Here is a 22,612-nt window from a genome sequence, read left to right on the forward strand (position 1 = left end):
TGGAGGAGCCAGCAACTCAAATAGAGATGGGACGAAGGGGGAGAACCAAGGCCAGCATCCCACGTTTGATGTCTCTCCCCTGGGCCTCATCCGCTCTGTCACCCCCCCCGGATGGTGCTGACAGATGGAACTTCGAGACACGAACCCACCTGGGGACGGTGACACAGGAGTATGAAACAGAAGGAGGGATGAGTGTGAAAGATGAATGGCTCGGTGAATAGAAGTTGATGAAACAATGTGAAAGGCAACTGCATCTCACCATTTCAGCCTTTCATCGTGCACGATGTGTGACTCAAATTTCGTAAATCGCAGCGAGCATTGTGTTAATCAATAACACATTTTCACTTATAGAATCAGCCTTCAAGAATGAATGTCACTGAACTCAGAGGTTCAGTGCCCTGGTCATCAGGGGCCACAGTGTTATTGGTGCTCGTTTGGCCATGCAATCTGAATGTGGCACTTAAATGCACTTCAATCAGTTAAAACACTGTTAAATTACAATAGCTACTGTGTTAGTAGCAGTGTAGTATCTCCAGTAGTAAAAGGTAATGCTGCTACAGTGTTAGTTGTTCCTGTTGTAGAGAGTTGATAGTTCTACAGGTAACCACTAGAGGCTGACAAACAGCTGTGACCAGCCACTGCTTGCCACAGCTACTGACTGCTGTATTGCAGTCCCACATAAATTAAAAGCAAGCAGTAAAATAATGCAGACACACATTACTATTCAGCATCAACTTCCATGCAAGCAAACCACTCACCAGCTTCAAGCAGGAGGAGGGCCGGAGATTTTCTATTCCCACTCTGCAACAATTTCAGGCCTGACTGGCAGTCTTTTTGTCTGACTCTTATATGGCAGCATGTCCCATATTTGTTGAAAGGCAAGACTATTTATTCATTTTGTTAGGACAATATGCTGTACATGTATAGTGTATATCTGTGTAGCTCTATAATCTTGGAAGTGTGCTGTTAAGTTATGGTCAGGAACTGAGATAATTTTAAAACTCTGCTCAAAACAAGATTTCCTGGCTATGTACTCATCAAATCAACCTCCATATTCTCTTTTCAGTTTTCTTCTTTCCATTCATATCTGTGCTGCCAAAGAAGTGCCAGCATCATTCCGGTATGAATGGATAATTGTTGTTGTGTCTACCTCTTGCCCAATATCGAATTTAAGAAGCTGGATGCGGTGCAACAGACAGGGGCAGACAGTGCCAACCATCTGGGGTTTTCACCTGCCACCCTGCCCATGAGCCAAGCTCTGGATGTCAGAGGGGTCTGAGGTACTGGTGTCAGCTGCATGGAACAATTCAGACTTCTCATTTCCAGCTACCTATTTGCAAAGAACTGCTATTGGTTTCATTTGTGACTTAGATGTCAAGCCTTCAAGGAATTAAACAGAGATAAACGCACATTTTATCAATTGCGATGTGTGAAATTTTCTCTACTCCTTTCCAATCAGGAACGAACAAAGCCCCTGAGTTGCCACTACCAGTTTTATGTACTCACAACAATCCAAATTCCCTTTGTTTTCTTGTCTGAGACATTAAGTACAATACCCAGCAATATACTAAAGAGATAATGGAGAGCTCAGCTTTATTTAAAAATCTTTCATTAGCCTGCTTTCTTATTGTGTATCTTAAATTCACAGTACAGGCTATCCTACAGTAAATCAATTTGGGAAAATAATTTCTAAAATCATTTTAACAGACGCACCCAAACAGCTTGCTCAACTGACCTTGATATAGTTCATTCATATTTTGAAATATCACCCCGTAAGAGACAGATTTGGCCCCTCTTGCTGGAAATCAGGATGTCTGGCAGCTGTTTCCATGTTGGGGCCAATGGGCAGGTCAAGTTTAGCTCCCCTGGCCTTTGCAGCCTGGAGCTCATTTATCCCCTCTGCCTTATGTGCTGTATTCGTCTGGCCTCTCTGATTGCTGCTGCAAGCCTTGTGAAATGTAGAGCACTTATGCACAGTTATCATTGCAGTATCATTCCAGAAGCTGCATTTGATGGGGATATGTAGGTACATACAGGAAAGGAGCATATGTCACTGAGTTCAAGTGTCAGTCCTAATCTACTATCTTTCTTTAGCTCATTGGGTGTGTGCATTGTGACGCCGAGCAGCGACTGCGGCTCACTCGTTCTTCTTCCGCTCAGGAGGTGCATGCTGAACAAGAATAAGATGAATAAGAGTCTGGAAGTCAACATGGCTCTTATGCACAACTGTGCGATCACCATACAAAGCCTAATCTAATTTCACCACTTTTTTTAAATTTAATTTTACCAGGCCTGTTAATTAGAACCTGCCGTTAGCTAGATGTACCAGACATGAATAAATGAAAGTGCTTGCATCCCATATGATGGGAAACACTACTGTAGACCCTGTCTTCCAATGCTTTTATTTCCTCCATACCTTAAAGTATTTATGTTATTTGCACTGAAATATGAGTTTGCTCACAAACACTACCCCAAAAACATGCTATGAAACACAGTCTCACACTTGTGTCAAAAGTTCTGCATGGGAAATCAACAAGATCAAGACATACAGTGCCTTGCTGCTATGTAGAGTATATTGAATGAACTTGCACTTTGCAAGAGATGATGGTTGTGGTGTTGGATGAAGCAGGTATTGATGGGAAGAAAGTGGAAAAAGAGAAACTGAGAAAAGTGCTTATTCAATTCCCTTCTACCTTAACCTTTACGTATGTACCCCAGGCACTCACCCATCAGTATGCAGTAAGTAGTACTCTAGTGATGATGCAACAGCAGGCTTGGATGTCCCTTTCCCTCCTCCTATCCTTTTCCCACCCTTTCCTCACCTCACTCTTTGCTTTCTCAAGAACCCCACCACCACTCCAACCTTAAACCCCTCCTTCTGAACTTACATGGCACCCACCAGGCCGGGGACCAGGCTTGGGATTCTGAGGTGGCGCCCAGACTCAGATTATTTACAAGAGCTGTAGCACTGCAGATACTGTGGTATCTCTTCTTCCAAATGCCTGGGATGGACAGGCATGTTATGGGGAACACAGAATCTCTAAGACCAGTTACTTCTGTATCTCTTACCCTTTTTTTCTCCTTTGTCACTGTTTTGCGTTTTTGCGCTGAGTAAGTAGACTTGTCACACTGCACAGTTGGAGTTGCTTTTGCTGTCTCACATGCTTCTTATCATGAAAAACACATTTTATATAAAGAGATAACTGCAACTAAAAAGTTTCTGTTTTGACACTAAGAAGGAGCATGTTCTAAAGTTCAGTGCAGCACATTATTGCCTTTTGTGACAAAGCAAAATGTTCTCCAGACTCTGGGACTGCTACTGGGCAAGACACCTGAGCCAGCCTGCACAAATTCTTGCTGCAGGGGATGGCAAGTGCGGTATGGTAGTGGGGTACAGATATGGGAAATTGCATGGATGCGATCCGGCATTGATGCCATGTTCCACATGCCCAGGATAGCCAGCCGTTCACGGATATCCCAGTACGCACAAACACTGTAAATTAGAGGCCTACAGGTGGCAAAAAGGGTCATTAAGGCAACGGGGTGGGGGGAGGCAGAGGGTTGCTGGGATTTGAGGCTAACTGTGGAGTGGGGGTTGTTTCTGGGGAGTGTGAGACAGTGTGGAGTCAGCAGGGGTCAGGTTTGCTGTCTTGGGTATCAGCATACGGACACGGACACCAGAACAGCGCAAACTGGAGAAACGATTAGACGAAAGGGAGAGGGGGAGAGATGGAGAAACCTCCAGTGTGGGTCACGCTGTTTCACTGCTACTGTTGCCCCCTGGAGAGATGAAGACATGGCAAAAAGGGAACGGAAGGGAGGCAGGAGAATGAGACAGCAAGAGGAAGCAGAAAGCCTTGGCGTCAGTCGGCGGTGGGGGAGGGGGTATGTTATGACATGGAAATCCCAGCCTGTTGGTCATGCTGGCCTGCGTGGGGCTCAGGAACGCCTCAGAGTCCAGCCAGGCTGCCTCCTACCTGGTGCCGCTTGGAGCCAGGATACAAGGAATGAACCTGTCACTGACTCCTGCTTGTAAACAAACCAAATACCGTGGGAAAGATGAGGTGTGAAGCAGAGGATGCTGCTGTCTCCATGCCCTGTCTCTCTCTCTGTCTTGCTCTCGCTCATCAACCCCCAACTTTTTCCTCTTGTGTCAGCGAGAAATCAAATACCACCCCCTTCCTTCACTGATGTCCTGAACTCGTGAACTTTTTGAAAAGCATGGGCTGTTTTATTTGTTTGCCACGTGAACTATTGAGGTAAGCCAAAATCTGGAGAGGCTCTCAGAACGTCTTTTCAATTTAAGAGCTCATTAACGACACAAAACGATCCAATTCTTGCCTGCCATTACTAATGATACATGTTATGGAGGTTAATTACAAATATAGTTTCTGTAGTTACAACATGTCACCATATGCCCCATGGTTTTGAATGTTTTGTTCCCTTTTGGGGATAAATATAGATGTCTGTCCTCAGTTCAGCATGTTTGAGTTAGAGAGTTCCAGCTAGTTTACTCTTTTAATAAAAAACTGCTGTACCAGAATAGGCAATGTTACGGGTCTCTATGGCAACCACAGGCTTTGCAGATGAGAGATACAGAACATGGCCATCAGCAGCCAGACAGGCAGACGTTTTTAACCATGACATTTTTGGAGCGATACCATTACTTCAAGACTTCCTATCGCCAACACAGCCATGAAACCCACTCTCAATGTCCTTTCCAGTTTTGGATACATGTTTTTATCCCCCTCCTCCTCATCCTCTTCTCCAAGACAGGTCCCACAAACACAGCTTGTCATTTTTAATAAATGCTTGAAACTAAGCACTGTTTTTTTTTGTCCTGGTAGATCTAGAAATGACTAAGCAATGGCTGGTAGCAAAGACTCTGGAGAGGCCCTAGGGTGAGGGAATGGAGCTGGAAGGAGGAGCTGGCCCCCGAGACGCCTGCAAGCCGTCGGAATACACACTGGCCCGGCCACAAAAATGAGCCTCTGGCCAGTGTTGGCCGCCCCTCTGGCTTTACACAAATACACTCTCACTGACACATGCACACACCAGTGGAAAAGTGTGCCTTGAGGTGGCTGAGGAGCATGTAGAGAGGAAGAAAGATGATGGGAGAATTTGGGAATAGAGGGTAGGAGCAAAGGGTTGGGGTGTTGTAAATTCATTCATATTTCTCCCCCCTTCACTGTACAAGCAAGCCAAACCTCACTGGGTGAATCAGTGTTCCTCGTAAACAAGCCACAAGCACACAATGGCGCCTCCAACACTAGAGAGTCAGAGAGAAAGAAATTAGAAAATAAAAGAAGAAAAGAGCGGAGAAAGAAGGCATGCCAAACTCTAGACTGACGTGCTGCTGAGGGGAACACACTTACCAGAACATGCAGAAAAACAAAAATAAATAAGACCGCAGATAAGTAAAAAAGCTGTAACATCAAGAGGCTTGCAGAAGGATTCTAATTGATCCTGACCCCAATCTATCAGTTGTGGTTGTGGATATCATGTCAGCAAGTGCCATTTCTAACCATGTCCATGTATTTTTAAGCTTCACAATGCACTGCAGTTGTATTGGCTTGGAACACTTTCTCGCATGAGCCCACATATTCTCATTAAGGGTGTAAGAAAATACCGATTCTCTATAACAATATGGATTTTTAATTAACAGCTTGCATGCAAAGATTCATGGCAGACAGTGATTCGTTTTGTGTTGTTTAAATAAACAGCATTGTAATGTTTTTAGTCCACTCCAGTGTAACAATTGTGTTCTTTATACTGTGAGTTTTCCTAAAATTAGATTTAAAATACTGCGATGTATTGTCTTGCATATCGCAAAACATCTTGTAATCCCTGCATCATATACTGTATATCGTATCGCCAGAATCTTGCCAATACACAGACCTAATTCTCGTGAGTCTAGCCATGCAACATAAACACACACTTATATTGTAAGAACAGTAAGATTGTTTTGTCTTTAGCATTATATAATCAATATTTCATGAGCCAAGCCATTATCAAACCCTCTGTGAATTTTAGAGAGTTATACACCTCTCTTACCATCGTATTTTAGTCTTCAAGATCTACCATGATTGCACACAACAGCAGCAGGACCATTATAGGACTAATGTATTCAGATTACAGGCAATTATGGCTTATTACAATTTTGTGGGGGAAGCGGGGCTCATTTGCAGTATTTGTTCAGTGACTGTCTAATAGTAGGGAAAGGGGAGGGAGCCTGCTGTGCAAGCTGTGATGCTGAAGGATATCTGTAGCGTAGTACAAATATTAACGACTCATTTCCCCCTCACCTGGAAGACAAAAGTGGATTTAATCCAGATACATCAGTGCTAATCACCCAAATAAATCACTTGTGAGCTCAATTTGTTGTCTTTCGAAGGAACATATATGGAAAATGAAGCCATGGTCTGGTACAAGAAGCATAATTTATGTGTTGTTGTTTGCAACACGTAAATTGTTTGCACTTCTTTTGAATTTCTAAAACTCTCTGTTGCTACAAAGTATAATGTGATTGAACATTTACATTTTTGGTTTAGTTCTTGACACTGACCCCAATTTCTTCACCTTCTCTTTCTGATTCTACTTGTTTTTGGGCAGTGGTCGTGTAAGTAGTCATAGCGCTGTGTGTCTCTGTAGTGGTGAGTGGTCGGGCTAGGTAAAGTCAGTATTTCGATTTTAAGCTGACATGGCTGTGTGCTAATTATGCAAGAAATGCTGTCACCTTAGATTTAAAATTTGTGAAATATTTACACCAATCAAATTGCTGAATAATCAAATGTTAAAATATCAGACCGCAGGGACTAGCTTTATAGCTTGCCCAGCTTAGCATGAGCAGGCCAAAATCAATTCCACTCTCATCCAATTTACTGGAAAGCAAAAACAGCCTAGGCCAGTGAGCCTAAGAGTGTTAAGTGGCTTTTGGAAAGTTGGGTACCAAGAGGATTTGAGACAGATTTCTTCCACTGACAAGAACCCTTTAAAGATCCCACAATGTAAAAAGTGAGCTACCTTGTCTCTTTGAATTATTATGTAGATCAAGGTTCTACATAAATACTGTCAAAGTATCAAAACACTCAATCCACAGAGAAATGCAGACAGCCAGTATTCAGAAATTGTGCTTTTTGGAACTTGTTATAAGCACGGACCCTACTGTTTATTTTATTGGTACTTTTTAACTTGTGGTGTAATTAATTATCACACTGCAGTATCTCCTCTGTCTGTCGCTACTGAGCAGCCCCAGCTACTCGTTGTTGTCAGTGCAACAAAACCCTCGCAATTTAAAACCAAATACTTTATCAATACACCTTTTCAATAGGCATAAAAGTCCTATCAGAAAGTAAGCAACACAGTGCCTGGACAGGACGCCAGTCTATCGCAGGGCACATAGAGACGAACAGAGACAGACACTCTGGCAATTTAGAGTCATCAATTAACCTAACACGAGCATGTTGGAGGAACCGTGTCGCCTACATTTAGTTATATTTAGGCCAAAACATTAACCCATTACCATTAACCTATATGGAGTATTGAGAAGAGTAGTAGTATCAATCCATTCTTATGATTCCCATCCCCATATAATATATATATAGGTAGAAAGTGCCGCTAAAGGGCTGTCAATTCCCGGTTAGTGGCGACCAATCATAGAAGTCTGGGCTTTTTTAGGAGGAGGTCATATAGAGAAAGGTGCAAAAATGGTTTAAGGATGGATACAGGTATATTCAGGCAGAGGGTATGAGAAAAACAATGTTTAAACATGTTTTGAAACCCAAAATATGAAAACATGAAAACAAAAAAGTATGAACCTGAAAATGAGCACGAAAGGTCCCCTTTAATATTGAGATGCTTTATCAGGAGCAAACGTCTCCTATTACCTCTATGACAGTGCTACTAATTTGACTACAAAAAACTGCCAAATGACAGTCACTTCTGTGGCTAATACACCATGCTGTCAAACATAGCATCCTTCCAGTGAAACCTTTTGCCACACCAAATGTGAAGCATGAAAGGGTTGCTGTGTAGAGCTCTTCCTTTCCTCCGGACTCTCCATTTTTTGTTGCTGTGTGATGGGTCTGTGGTGGTATATTTAGGTGTACGGTTTGGGACAGGAAGAGGGGAAGCGCTGAGGTTATTTGATTGCTTCATTATGGTCATATATATGGCCATATATTTATGTATACTTTGTTATGTATGTCATTACATGTACACCAGTGAGTGTTTGTTTGTTTGCGTGTGTGTATGTGTGTGTGTGTGTGTGTGTGTGTGCGCGCGCGTGTGTGCATGCTTGTGTGTGTGTGTGTGTGTGTGTGTGTGTGTGTGTGTGTGTGTGTGTGTGTGTGTGTGTGTGTGTGTGTGTGTGTGTGTGTGTGTGTGTGTGTGTGTGAGACTGAGTAAAGAGGGCTCAGTGTTTGGACCACCCTGTGAGCTGGGCTGAGTGACAGCATGGGCCTCAAGACTCATGCAGTACACACACTCACACACACACACACGCTCAAGAACATACAGTACTCTAACACACATCAGCAAGCTCATTTTTCAACATGTTTTCTACTCTATTAATGTCTCATGACCAAATACATATCATGCTCCAAAGCAAACATGCTCTATTAAAATCAAATGAATCACTTTGGGATCAGGAGAAAACACACACTCTCTGGTACAGCACTGTACCACCCAGTAGTATTGCAGCAAATGTACCTGCTGTTTTAACTGTACAGCTACCCCCATTGCTCAACACCTGATTTAAAAAAAACAGTCAAAACATTATTAAAGTACTTTAGAAATCAGATTTTCTTTCTCTGTAAATTTGAGGAATAAAGTAAACATGGTGATGATATAAAGCTAAATAGAAATGAAATCAGCATTGCAACTATCATTTCCCATTAGTCACCAGTTGTTTCTCTTTTTTACGACCCTTCTATGTGATGAATAGAGGCATGATTTCAGGTATCGGCCACAATTACGTGCCAGCCTTGCGAAAAATATATATGTTGGCCCCTTTCAGAAATTCAATACAGGTCAGGCTGTAATGAGGCCATTCATGTCAATTGTTAGTCAGTGGATAAGTTGAGAATATAAGATAAGATAGGATAAGAAAAGGTCTGACCCCCTGCTATCATGTACAGCATAAAAACGATGGTGTTGATATACTCATGAAGACATTGTATAGGCCAACATTCATTTCATGGAAGCATATAAAAGTGCTATGCAATACATTAACATATCTTATTTTATCAGAAAACAAATTTATCCTGTTAAGACTTCATGATTATGTTTGCTGCATTTATGCATGTCATGGCTGCTTCACCTGATAAGTACCTCTTTAGTTGCATATTGAGCAGAAGCCTGGATCCATCCAAATAGGATGTCAGAAGTGGATCAATCTATTATATTAAATCAATCAGTAAGTTTATCTGTTAAATTACATAGTACAAGGCACAATCCCAACAGCTCCTTCAACTTGTGCATGATTCATCATAAAGCAGAATGTGGCTGCCAGATCAGTGCACAGAAAAAGAGTCATACACTTGTACAGCGCCATATGGCGGGATCGAGCCAAGTCTTGATGAAAGGACGCCATAGCTCCTGACATCCTGCTGGAAACCGAAGCAGGCACAGAGACTGCCCTGCTCACCATCTAGTGCCAAGACACTGGCCAGCAGGATGCCCGGCAGAGAAGATCTATGAATCGCAGTCAGTGTTGCCTCTGATGTAGTCGGAGATAGACGCAGAGATGGTCATGCTTGTCCACGTAATTGGGATTATAGCTGGTGCCCATCCTCTCCAAAGGTTCCTCTGATTTTACTCTGATGTTTACATTTGAAAAACCTCAACCAGCCGAAATGTTTTCCCTATCCGGATGAACAACTCATAGTCATTGTGCACAGTCAATCACAAAAGGCACAATTAATAGTTGTAAAATGGACGTAAGAGCATTCATTTGCATAGCTTCATCAGAGTTGATGGAGAGGTAACTGGCAAGATCCATGCCTTCAAACCACACTTAACCATTCCCTTTACCCTAAAAGGGCTTCAAATAACATTAAATTAGTTAACTGTATGTTCGCATGCACACCTAGAAGATGCTCAGCATTTAGAGAAAGTGAAAAGTAGTAATCTATGAAACTTTTCTTGCAGTTAGGTGGTCACCTCAGGACACTATTCTGACCAATGCCTTATCCCCTGGATGTCTGGATAGGAAATAAAGGTTGGAAACTTTGATACAATTATTGGAATTGTTAAAAGTGTCTGGATCCATGACCATGACCATGACATCATTGATGAATCACTAGCTGTCATACAAAGGCCTTGGAAGTCCAAAAAATCTATGCTGTTATCTGGTAGTTATCAGTCTTTTCTTCATCCTACAACCATCTGTTGCTGTAATTGCCAAATTCCAATACAGTTTAATAGCTTTAAATTACATGAATGTAGTTTGGGTGAATCAGTGTGATAAATTCTTCTGTTTGACCCCTTAACCTCTCTTCTATGACATCTGTGTTGTCAAATAATAGTTGTACTGATACTGATACTGCGTCTCAGTGCTTACAGTTTAATAATATTACTGCATAGCGTAAGTCCTAAAAATAAGACTGCTGTGAAGCAACTAATCTAGCAACTGATAAACCAGCCATCTCAAATGAGAAGTTGGCGTTGTCATATGAGAAGCTGATGGTAGCTTTCTCTTATTAGTCTCTAACTCATACAGTAGATTTATGCTATGGGTCATTCCACTGAATCAGCCAACACATAAAACATTAGACAGTATTGAATAAAAGTGCCCTGGCTTGACTATCACTGTCTTAATGCATACTCTGGGCACCTTAAGCACGGCTCTTACAAATGATCTGTTACAACTACAAGTTAGTGAAAGGTAAACATTGCACTCACATGCACTGTTGCCGTCTTGTTTTATTTATGTGACTATTGCTGTACTTTCCATAATTGCACTTTACCCCAAGCAATTAAACAGAGATCTGAATACTAACAGTATTTTGATAGATGTATGACTCTATCAGAAAAGAGCTTTGCAAAGTGTGGCAGCTGTTTGCAGTAGCAGAAAGTGAAGGGAGGAGAGACATTGGCTCGCTGGTTGGCTTGCAGACTGACTTGGGGACATCAAAGAGGATGAAGCCAGCGCTGAGTCGAGCTCTCTCCAATGATTAAAAGCAGGGGCCACAGCAACGTCTGGATGGGCCATTTAAAACTAATGAGGGAAAATAAATAGAGCCACGGCTATTGGCATGTGTAGGTGGAGTGACTGTGTGTGTTTCCATCTGCATCTGTGTGTGTCAGTCTGACAATATCTTGACCAACACGTGTGTGCAAGTAACTGGTGATATTGTAGCATGGTGAGCCCATAAAGCTCAGCTCAGACCAAAGATTTAAAATGAGACAAAACCATTTTAGAACGTTATATTGAAAAATTGCAGCAGTGTGAACAGGCCCGTCTCGTCTCGACTCAAACCGACTGATGGTGTCAAGTGCGAGTCAACTCGTCAAGTCACCAGCCGCTGGATTCAGAACGTAAGGCATGTCTGTTTCGACAGCCAATCATCTCATAGCAGAGTCTAGAGAGAGAGTGTTGAGTGAGCTACAGAACGTACAATTTCAGAACGTTGGAAATTGCAAGTAGTTGCCAGTTTTAACTCATTCTGTGGCGAAACTTTGTTCTAAACTAGCCTTAAGGCACCCCTTTTAAATGTTATCAGCCGATTGAACAGCCATTATCAGTTGTCATTAGCTATCACATGAAGCGGTATATATATGAGGCACCCTACTCTACTTTCTAGTTCAGTAGACCGTAAAACCAAAAGTCACTTTTGACGTTTTAAAATTAACTCTCTTATATAACATTCTTTATGTAACATTCTTTACTAACAGCGGGAACGTAAGTATCTAAACCCAAACCACAATCTTTTCCTGAACCTAACAAAGTAGTTTTGTTTCCTAAACCTAACCAAGCAATGGTAATGGTAATGTTTTGTTTGAATTCACAATGGGACTGGGAATTCATGAAAAGTGACACCAAGGGGTCCTGACAGTGACCGTAGCCCTGTGAATAGATGAACCTACCGGTAGGTGTAGTGAGCCCCTTCTGTCCCATATTTATGAGGCTGATAGACCGCTGATAAAACCCATTGAATGTAGTGATAGCATCTGAAATTGGTACATGAAAACATAATGAAAGCAAACGTCAAAAAGCCCCAAACCTTGAATTTCAAATTCCATCTCACAATGTCTTATCTTTATTAACGATGTGCATCGTTCGACGCTCAGTCAAATTGTCCCCCGGGATCATGTATATTTAAGGTCAGCCACGTCACTGATGCGTCACTGTAATTGATCCTGATTATCGCTTTCATATTTGACATCAGAGGTGACTCACCCTGTGTTGCTGTTAATTACTTTTTCAAGTACTGCGTGCCGTGTGGTTCACTCTGAAGGATGTAGGCAGGAAGCATTCAATTTTATGAATGAGTCATGAAACTGGATAGTTTTTCCTCTCCTTATGCTGTTGTGACACACAAATAAGAAGGCGGAATACAAGTGGGTAGAAGTGAAGTGCTTACGTATTGATTAAGAATCTCGGGGCTTATTACAAATCCATGTGTTCTGATTCATCAAAGGTAAAGGTTTTCTATAAGTAAATGTTGTATGTCATGAGTGACATCAGTACTGGATGCATTGGGGCATTTATTAGTCATCATAACTGCCTACATTTATAATTCAGAAATGTAGCTCCATTAAGTGCTGGGAACCTATTTTTCTTCAATTTTTTTGTACTATTCTGTTTCTTTTGCTACTATAATTTTCAGTTTATTCTCCAGTAATTTATGCTATTCTCTCATTCTCTAATTAGCAGTTCTCTTCTCCTTCTTCTTCCTTTGCCCTTGTTGTGATCGTCTTTTCCATGTTCAAAGCGTGACTTAAGCAAAGGCGCAGACTGCACAGCTCCTACAACAAGCCATGGTTTTCTTTGTTGATAATCCAAGTGCTTGGCTGGATGATAGTACAAAAAGCCAACCCATCTTAACGGATTCCAGGCCCCTTTCACAATGTCAGTGTCGGAGTTGAGTTATTTCTCAATCCACTGCTCTTCCAAGATCTAATGGGCAATTATCTGTGGAGGAGAAGTTAATGGATGTCCCATTTCACAAAGTCCCAGTTATTTATGTCAATGAGCGCCATTGTGTGGAAACGTGGCAGACCCGTGCTAACCGCTCGACATGTTTAGATTTTCTCTATGGAATCCCACACCCATTGTAAGCCAGCATTAACCACAAGATGAATCTGTGTGTTTGCATGTGTCTGTATGTCAGTGTGTTTCATACATGTGTTAAGTCCAGTATAAGATGTAGAATACTAGTTTGTATAGACCAATGTAACATACATAAATGCAGAGACATGATGAAAGTATATACTGAACACCCCAATACACACAAACCCATATAAACAGACATCCCGCCTCCCACATACACCACACACATACTCACCACAGACACTTACACAAGCAGAGCCGTAGACCGACCACCACATACTCAGACAACCCCCTACACACGCACATAGCTAGAGACCCACAGCCACATATGCAGGCATCCCACCATACACACACAGAACCAGAGACCCACCACCAACATCAACACCCACAGGCTTAAGGCTTGGTGACATCATGGCTTGGATGACAGCATGTCTTCCAGCCCCATTAGTCTGATTGTAGGTGGCTCCGCCGCAGTGATTTATGGGTAAATATCCATAGTCTCTCTCTGCTGTGTTGATTTATAAGCAATGTTTGGTCCCTTTGGTCCCCAGACCACAAGACTTGGGAGGGGGAATCCTGTACAAATAATGACATTGTAAAACTGGAGACAGAGGGAGAGAAGACCCGCCCTGTCACTCTCTCATCACCCAGCGCTGTTGACATGTTTTGATTGGTCAGTGAAATCAGGAGGCACGGAACTGGCATGGGTGATGCCAACTAAAACTTTCTCTCTCAGTAATCTGGCAGTTTTCTCTCTTTTCATACACCTGCCCACCTGTAAATGTCTGGCTAGCTGTCCCCTTTTGTATTAGTCCTGATGTTAGCTTCACAGCCTTTCTTTCCACTTGTTTTTCCCATTGATGTCATGTATCTGTTTGTCAGCTCCGATTTGTCATCTGTTTTTTTCTTTTTTGCCTCAGAAGTGTCTGGGTTTTTAAGAGCCCTATTAATTCTCTCTAACGCCACAGTGGAAAATGGCTTAGCACAAAGAAAGAAAGAAAGAAAGAAAAACAGAAAAACACTGTTCACATCCTATGTAACCACCACATTGTCCTTGCATTTGATTTTGTTCTATATATTTTTATACGTTGAAAAATTCATAGAAAGTTGTTTGAATCCTTAAGTTTATGGGAACTTTGTGTGTAAACCTAGAAGCAACTTGTGGTGATTTGCACAAAGTTTTTGCCCAACGCTGACTGTGTTTTTCAAATTTTAGTCAACTTTTAGAAAAAAGTCTGGGTGCAATTACACCAACAACTACTGTGCATGGTTTCACTGATTTCCCTTCCTTTCCCTTCTTTTTCCCATGTGACTCATTTTTTTTCTATTTGATGAAACTTCTATCTTGTCATCTTTTTGACCTTCCCACCCTTTCTTTTCTCTCTGCCAACTGAGCTGTGTACGAGGCCCCCGGGTGACTGTTGTGAGCTGTTGTGTATAATTGGGTTGTGCTATGTTACCATAGCATGCAGAATGAATGCACTGATCCCATTGATGCAGCAACTAGCAAAAAGCAGGGCGCTAGAAATGTCATAAAACTCACAGTTTACTGGTCAGTTGTTGTTAGTTAGACCCAGTGGTGGAAGAATTTTCTCTCAAAACTGTTTTTGAAAAATACAAATACAAATGACTATCATTTTACTTATACTTGGAGACAAATTTGCATGTTTTTATTGCTTTGTTCCATTAACAGAAAATATAATGTCAACAGTAGTTTATTTATTAAATGCATCATTGCATATTAGTTGCGGTTATTATTATTATTATTATTATTATTATTATTTTTGTTGTTGTTGTTATTATTATTATTGTAAGCGGTAGTTTTACATTGTTGTCTGGGAGGCTTTCAGTGTATAGTGTGTATCCTGAAGCCAGCTGTCACACTCTCGTCCCAGGAGCTTGTATAGGAAGGATACACTGAAAGGCCACCGGGAACCCATTGAGAGCCCTTCAGGGAAGTTGCTAAATCTGTGTGTGCCTGTGTGCATGTATGAGAATGAGTGGTGTGTGTGGGTGTGCATTTGGATCTATTGGGGTGTGTGCGTAATCATGTGTGAGTTATAATTAGAAAAGCTACTCCTGACTGACAGGTGTTGAGACAACCTGCTGCGGCCCCTCAGTGGTGCATGCTGGGCGCTTGCATCTCCTCTAGTCCCAAATTGGCAGGTGGATTTTATTGTTGCAGGAAGCAAAGGTGGATGCAGAAATGGATGGATCCAAATATACAAATAAAATAGGAATCGGGGATTAAAAAAAGAAAGTTTGACAATATTTCAGACATTCAGAGCAATGCCAGCGTGTTTGACATTTCCACCAGCTATGAGTAATGTTCCCTATACCGCTCTGTGCTCAGGCTGCACAATACTCCCTCACTGGTCAATGAGGTGGCAAAGATTTGTGTGTGCCCACAGCCAGACACTGAAAACACACAGTGAGTAATAATACACCATGCCAACACCATACACACTGGATTTCATACATGCATATACACACAGAGACTCGCCCACAGCACTTACTCACAGTAACACTAAAGGTCACCAGCCACTAAGCACAATGTAGATTTCATGACTAAATTACTTTATATTGACATCCACCAGAGCTAAAAGTATAAGCGAGTGGGCCGTTACTGTAAGAGGAAGCATGATTTGCTCCCTGGTCATAACCGGTGTTCTCCACATGCTGGTTTCCACGTGTCACATGTCCAATACCACATACACATACTGCTATAAACCGATACTCAATCTGTGGGTTGATAACTCATTGTTACGTGTCCAGCAGCCAGTGTAGTCGATGCAACTCAAGGTCACTGCCTGACACCAGACACTTTCTACAGCATGTGTTGGTTCGTATGATATCTTATGAAAAGATGAAAATGCACAATTTTATGTATGTCCAGCAATAAGAGTGATCAAGTGCAGTCAGTGACAAAACAACTTTTTTAAGAAAAGATCAAGGTTTGGCAAAGGCTATTTTTGTTCCATAAATTACAATGTAATTGACGTCACATTTGTAAGTTACGTGACAAAGCAAGTGAAAATAAGACTTTTGCTTTCACACAGGACACAAACAGTCTAAATCTAAAAAGGTCCTGTGATTGTTTGACCCATTCATCCACCCCAACCATCGTCTTTATGTGGACTTTCTGTCATCTTAAAGCGCCGTGTAATATTGATTTACACGATTATGTGGGTTATGTAAGAAAACAGACCAGAATGAAAAAATGGATATTTTAAGGAGATAAAATACAATAATATATGTGAACTCCACCAGGGGCTACAATGTAAGTAGGCCTAGAATGGATTCTTTACATGAAAAGGAATATGACTGAGGCAGGTGCAGCAATGTCACATCTGTGCCTATCAGGACTCGCAAGGATATCGCAGCTTTATGTCGGAAACATTAGTTTGTGGTGTTAACAGTAAAAGCTGTCAGGGTCCGTACTCTGACGCACAAAAGTTTTCGATGTGGGAGAAGACTAAAGTTCTCATAAGTATCCTTGAATATATCGTGAAGATACTGTACATTTCAAAACACTACGATATTCACATTCAGTGGTATCAAAAGTGTCAAAGCTATAAAAAGCATTTTCAACCAACCTCCTTGTGTTGATATGTTCACCAGCACTGTGTGCAGGATATTCATTTTTTTATTTGAGAAAAAATATCCTATTTAGTGTGCCAAGGACTTCTACTTATACTCACTTTGGTGGCCAGTATGACTGCGTAGTAGAAATATTTTAGGGTTTGAGAGGTGCATCACTAAATATTTAAACTATCACAATATGAAATCTGTAATATCCATTTTTTTTATCCTCAGACACTTTTTTGCTGATGACTAGCTGCTATTCTCGCCTAATCTCTATAAACAGATTAAACATATGAATGCTTTGGTTGCAACAGTCCCAGTCGAAATTAAAAGAGTAGAAAAGCATCGGCCAAAATGCAATCTAGGAACCCACCGGCTTTTGTCCGACAACGATTTAATTTTTTATTTGCTTTTTTATTGATTTATCTGCAGACTTCTTTGAAGTCCAACTCCATTCTTGCATTTCAAGTTGCTAATCAGATCCAGCGCACAAGTCTTGGCCTGTATATCCGCTGGCTACACTGGAAATCCTGAAATACTGTCCATTGCCCCCAGATGCTAAATCGGCGTCAGATGGTTTCCAAAACAAATTTTTTTCTTGCTCACTTTCCTCAATCTAACAACTGCAACAATGGCATTGGAGACCTTTCGAAGTAGATCTTTTAGTTACACCTGTTAACATCAAAGACAATAATTAGCGGCAGGGAGTTTTTGGCTCAAACAGGTGATTAGCTAATTGTGAATTTACTGCTGACTCTAGATCTGAATGTCCTTCCAAACATTAGCAGAAAACAATACTGTAGTCTCAATTCCCTTGCCTTTAATGAGCAGAAAGCAAAATAAAAAATAATAAAAAAAAAAAAAACATTTTAGGCATAGGCAAAAAAGGGACACGGATTTTAGGAATGTGTGTACGAACATTCTTTAAATGCTTGTCTCTTTAAAGTATTATAGCAAATCCTCCAAGTGTGCTGTTGCTCTGGCTTAAGTGCTTGAGGCTACACATGGTCCCAGAGTAAAAACAAGGAAGTGCACCTGCTATGTGAAGGCTTCTCTTTTGCATCCATGTCTCTCATCTGCACAACTTCTTCCCCTCCTGTAAACCTTTCCCCTCCTCCCCGCCGATCCTTTTCTTCAGGCTACTGTGTCTATAATGAGCATTTCCTCCTCCCCACCACCACCACCTATTCTCTCACTTTCTCCCCCCCCCCCCCCCTCTCTCCTGTCCTCCCCTTCTCACTGTGAGCAGAATTGGAGAAGCTTATCGCCTAGCAACCACAATTAAAGTACAACAAGTCAGCGGCGTAGCAGCCGCCATCGGAGAAAGCTTCACAAACCTTCGTGTGACCAACGGCTTTAGACAGAAAGAGAGAAAAATTGAGAGAGTTTGATTGGGAGGGAGGGGAAACGGAGCTAAGGAGTTGAAGTTGAACAGGTGGACTGCAATTAGAGCCAATACTGGAACACTGTAGTGAGGACTTTGGGTTTTGAAAAAGAGAAGAAGAAAAGAGAAAAAGAAGACAGGGAGAGTGGAGTAACTCTCCGACTGGGTTCACTGGGTTGGACTCGACAGGTATGTGTGAGTGCTGGAATGAATGGAAAAAAAGTGAAGGTATTCTGCAAATATGATGATGTTTTTTATGTGCGTTGCTGCTGGTGTATTTTTGTTTGCTCGTGAGTCGATATACAAAGCAACATGTGAAGCAGCTTAGGCTTTTGAGGCATTTGGCACAAATACAGAATATATTGTCTGTGTTATTCCACAGCTGTGCAGGCATTCCAAGGTTTTGTTTGGTACTTGTTGTAAAGGTATGCTTTCACACAACTGCTTATACACACGCTAAGAAAGATATGAACTTAAGCCTGTTGGTAAAAAATGTTAGGACTGAGCAATTGATTCTTATGTATTTATTATTATGAGTATGAGTATTATTAAGTAATTCTTCTTCTTATGTATGCCACCTCATTAACAAACATGTCCTACAGTTAATGTGTATAGCCAACTCAATCTCCCAGACGTTCCATACCATCATTAGGATAATTGACTAGGGTGCTAAGAGTAGCTTTATTAGTTGTCAGGTGTGATGTCTCCTGCTACAGTTGTCTGGAAACATGTTTCACTGAGTGGTGACTAGTAAAAGATCCATGGAGAGGGAAAGGTTTTGTGAGATTACAGATGAGCATTTTTGCATTATAGTTAGGGATGCTTTCTGTGGGTACACGTGGACAGATGCGAGAGGACGCAGACGGCAGGTTGCAGGAACATCCTGAGCCAAGTTTGTGAGAGGCTGGTTTACAAATGGACAAAATATAATATGATGCCATTCACAACATTTTAATTGAAGCTTGCTTCTATAACAGTACATATTGTATCTGTTTGACAGAAGATACACTGTCACTTGGGTAATGCTTATACAGAATACATCCTAATCGCCCTCATGCTGTATCACTGTTATTGCATGATTTGAAAAAGACATGCTTTTGTCACAGCGAATACTCAAATAATTCCCATAAATGTCCAGAACGATGCTGTTAATGATGTGCCTTTTCATGCTCTGATGCAGCCATTATTTCAGCCTGAAAGGTATCTCTAAAGTAGTGCTCCTTCACTCCCCGTAGACCTTTCTATCAAATGAAGGACACCCACCTGCCCTCATCCCCATGGTAGAGAGGCACTACCTAAGGGCACTGTGGGGGAGCTAGGAGGTGAAAGGTCAGCCACTCTGTATGTTCTATCATGTCCCCACCAGGAGAATGAAACTCATACGCAGACTTAAACACGCAGAGAAGTCAATCGCTGGTCAAAAGGTCACTGCACTGCACACATAAAAGCACACCCACACACGCACACACACACACACACACACACACACACGCACACGCACACACAAACACACACACATACTCATACTCAAAACAAGAGTGTTCTCTGATGTTCAGATTTAGATTCAAAGGGAGGGAATGCCTTTTACTCACTTGTTTTGTGAGGACACACTCTCTGTACTGTACCACTAAAACACTTTGTCAGAGAGTCATAGAAAAGGAGCTTGCACCAAAGTTGCTGAACACCAATAGATTTCCATAAATCACCACACGGCTGTCCACTGTGTTTACCTTCATTAAATGTGCAAATGACACCAGGCTGCTACACATCAGACTGGTCGGTGATTACTGTGTATTTTGCTATTCATGCAGGCGACATCAGATTACCGAGCTCATTAACCCTGTGTGTCACATCCTTTATAGTTAAACTTTAAGTGAAAAAGCAGCAGTTCATGTTTTATTCATGAAATGCATTCCAAAGAAACCGCTGCTGTCACATTTAAAGATCTGACGTGACCATTAACAACTTGATATACAGTAGATTATGACTGAAATAGCACCAGATTGATAAGATTATGTAAACAGCTTCACCAAGCTATTTCATTTCTTCTCGTCATTGTACTAATTGGCTGTTAATAACCACACCATCTGTCTCAGTGCTGTGTGTTCAGGCCGTTCTGCTCTGTTCTATCGGACGATCTGATTTCCTGTAGAAGCATCTTTGCATTTGTTGAGCTATTATCGTCATGCGTCACTGTGGTTGGCACATCTGTTTCAGAGTGATGACACCGGGGATGTAATTGGCTGTCAGTATATTTATTAATCACCACATCCTCCGATCTACATCCAACTTCAGCCAGCCCTTTTGCACTTTGCACTGCTGTACCTACATGAACCAAAATAGCAGGTGTGCTTGGTGACACCCACACAGTACATGTGCCCAAGTCCACTTTGCAGTTGTGCTATGCCATGAGACATGGCTTGTATAATGAGTGAGTATTATCTTGAGAAGGTCTCTGAGAGCCTCTAAACCATTGTAATATTTTGTACTGTACTGTAATTCTTTTTTATTTTAAATTAGCATACTTGCCAAATACGGAAATTGAGAAAAACAACAGAATTTCTTTCCAGCCTAAGGCCAGTTATGTGTATGTGATGAGTGTCTGTGTGTTAAGTGTGTGAGCGTGTCTGTCTCAGCGTGTGTCACCGCTGACAGCTATACACCTCCATAAGATGCAGACAGTGATTGTGTGTATCTTGACAGTTGTTTTTGGCGTTCTATGTGCCTAATACGTTTACTCTGAACTCTATACTCTCCCGTGGTTCTTGCCTCCTCTCACACACAGTATTTCCTGTGTCAAAGTCAATCTACAACATGAAGTGACTAGAAGTGTTTGTAATTGTAACCAGGGAGCTAATTATTTTTCACTGGAGAAAAGATCACTGTCCAAGCAACTGGCTCTCAAAGGGTGGCATTGATCAATTGATAAGGTGTTGCCTCTAAGTTGGATGTCCAGTTTAATGGAAGGGTTGAGACATTCATTACTGTACACCTTGACTGTAATTAAGCAAGCTCAATTAAGGGGAGAAGCAGAGTCTCTGTTCATGTGCTTGTTTAAGTGGATTGTTTTTAGGTTAATTAACTTGCTGTTGCTTTGATTGAGGGCAGCATGTTTTTTTGCAGCCCCCTCCTGAGGCTATTATTCAGGACAGCCAAGCCTACATGAATGTCACAAAATACCAGGGGAATGGCTGGTATTTTATACAGTCCATACTGTATACAAATTTATAATAAATATCCCCTTTGGCCCAACCCATGGTTTTGCAGCATGCTCTCTTTAAATCACTACCTAGGGATGGAGAACCACACTACGCCTGTCTTAGATGGTGATTGTAACATATTTTTTTTCTTCTCTTATTTCCAGAGCCTGGGCTCTGCTGACCGAAAGGAGAATCAGCACAAGAAGTAAGTCCCATCGATTCACTTTACTATACATTCCTCTCTTTATTTGATTATTTGATTTCAAGAAAACTGCAAAAGAGACCAAAGACTTGACATGGTTGAAATTCCCACAGGCTGTATCCCACTAATGGCTCTTGCCCCGATGATCTCTTAACTCGACTCTCGCCAGATGAGTTTCGTTCTGCCTTGGCTCACTCATACATCTGGGATTGCTCCATAGGAAAGGGATTTCAGGAGGCTGGGCCTTATCAAAACTCCTTGCATATGATTGGATAAACCACTTGTCTGTCATCTTTATTCTATATTGACGTGCTACTTCAACCACTCACATTAAAACCAACCCGTGACGCTGATGAGAGCGACGCAGGGAAAAGCCAAACCCGGTCGGTAAAAGACTAAAAACATGGATGAAATAGCAGCATCGATGTTGACGCCTGATTTCTCGATGCGAGCTGCCATTGTTATCTGAAGCAAAACAGTCGCTTCTCCTCTATGTCACATCTATAAAAACCCCATCCGGTGGCCCTGATTGGCTCAACCCCCTGAAATCACTTTGCTATGGAGCAATCCTAGATGGTTGGGTGGAGCTAGGCGGAGTCAATACGGAACGAAATGTATCTGGCGATAATCAGGTTAATGATCTCTCGCTATGGTGGCAAAAAATATACGTAAACCTGAACAGTTGATACTGGATGCCATTCTGTCTTGTAACAGAATATTGCAATTTCCCTCAAACTAATCTTGAGTCATATAAGACATGTTGCCATGAAATATGAATGCATTCATTGACTCAGTGCATGACTGATATGATAGCATAATGGATGTTGTTGTTCAAGGTAACACAAATGCAATAATTTATCTGTGTGTGTGTGTGTGTGTGTGTGTGTGTGTGTGTGTGTGTGTGTGTGTGTGTGTGTGTGTGTGTGTGTGTGTGTGTGTGTGTGTGTGTGGTTGAAAAGTAAGTTAAG

General features: G+C 41.6%; 1 protein-coding gene across 1 annotated transcript in view; it reads left to right on the forward strand.

Annotated features, from left to right (window-relative positions):
• Positions 1-22,612, forward strand: part of ankfn1b (ankyrin repeat and fibronectin type III domain containing 1b) — a gene marked incomplete at both ends in the record, with an annotated part of 113,892 nt that overhangs the window by 38,227 nt on the left and 53,053 nt on the right. The window contains one exon of the mRNA XM_083932263.1: positions 21,607-21,647. Within this exon, the coding sequence (XP_083788389.1) occupies positions 21,607-21,647 (41 nt within the window). The remainder of the gene's footprint in view (positions 1-21,606; positions 21,648-22,612) is intronic.

The sequence above is a fragment of the Echiichthys vipera genome (genome assembly GCF_963691815.1).
Source record: "Echiichthys vipera genome assembly, chromosome: 18".
Taxonomy (NCBI): domain Eukaryota; kingdom Metazoa; phylum Chordata; class Actinopteri; order Perciformes; family Trachinidae; genus Echiichthys; species Echiichthys vipera.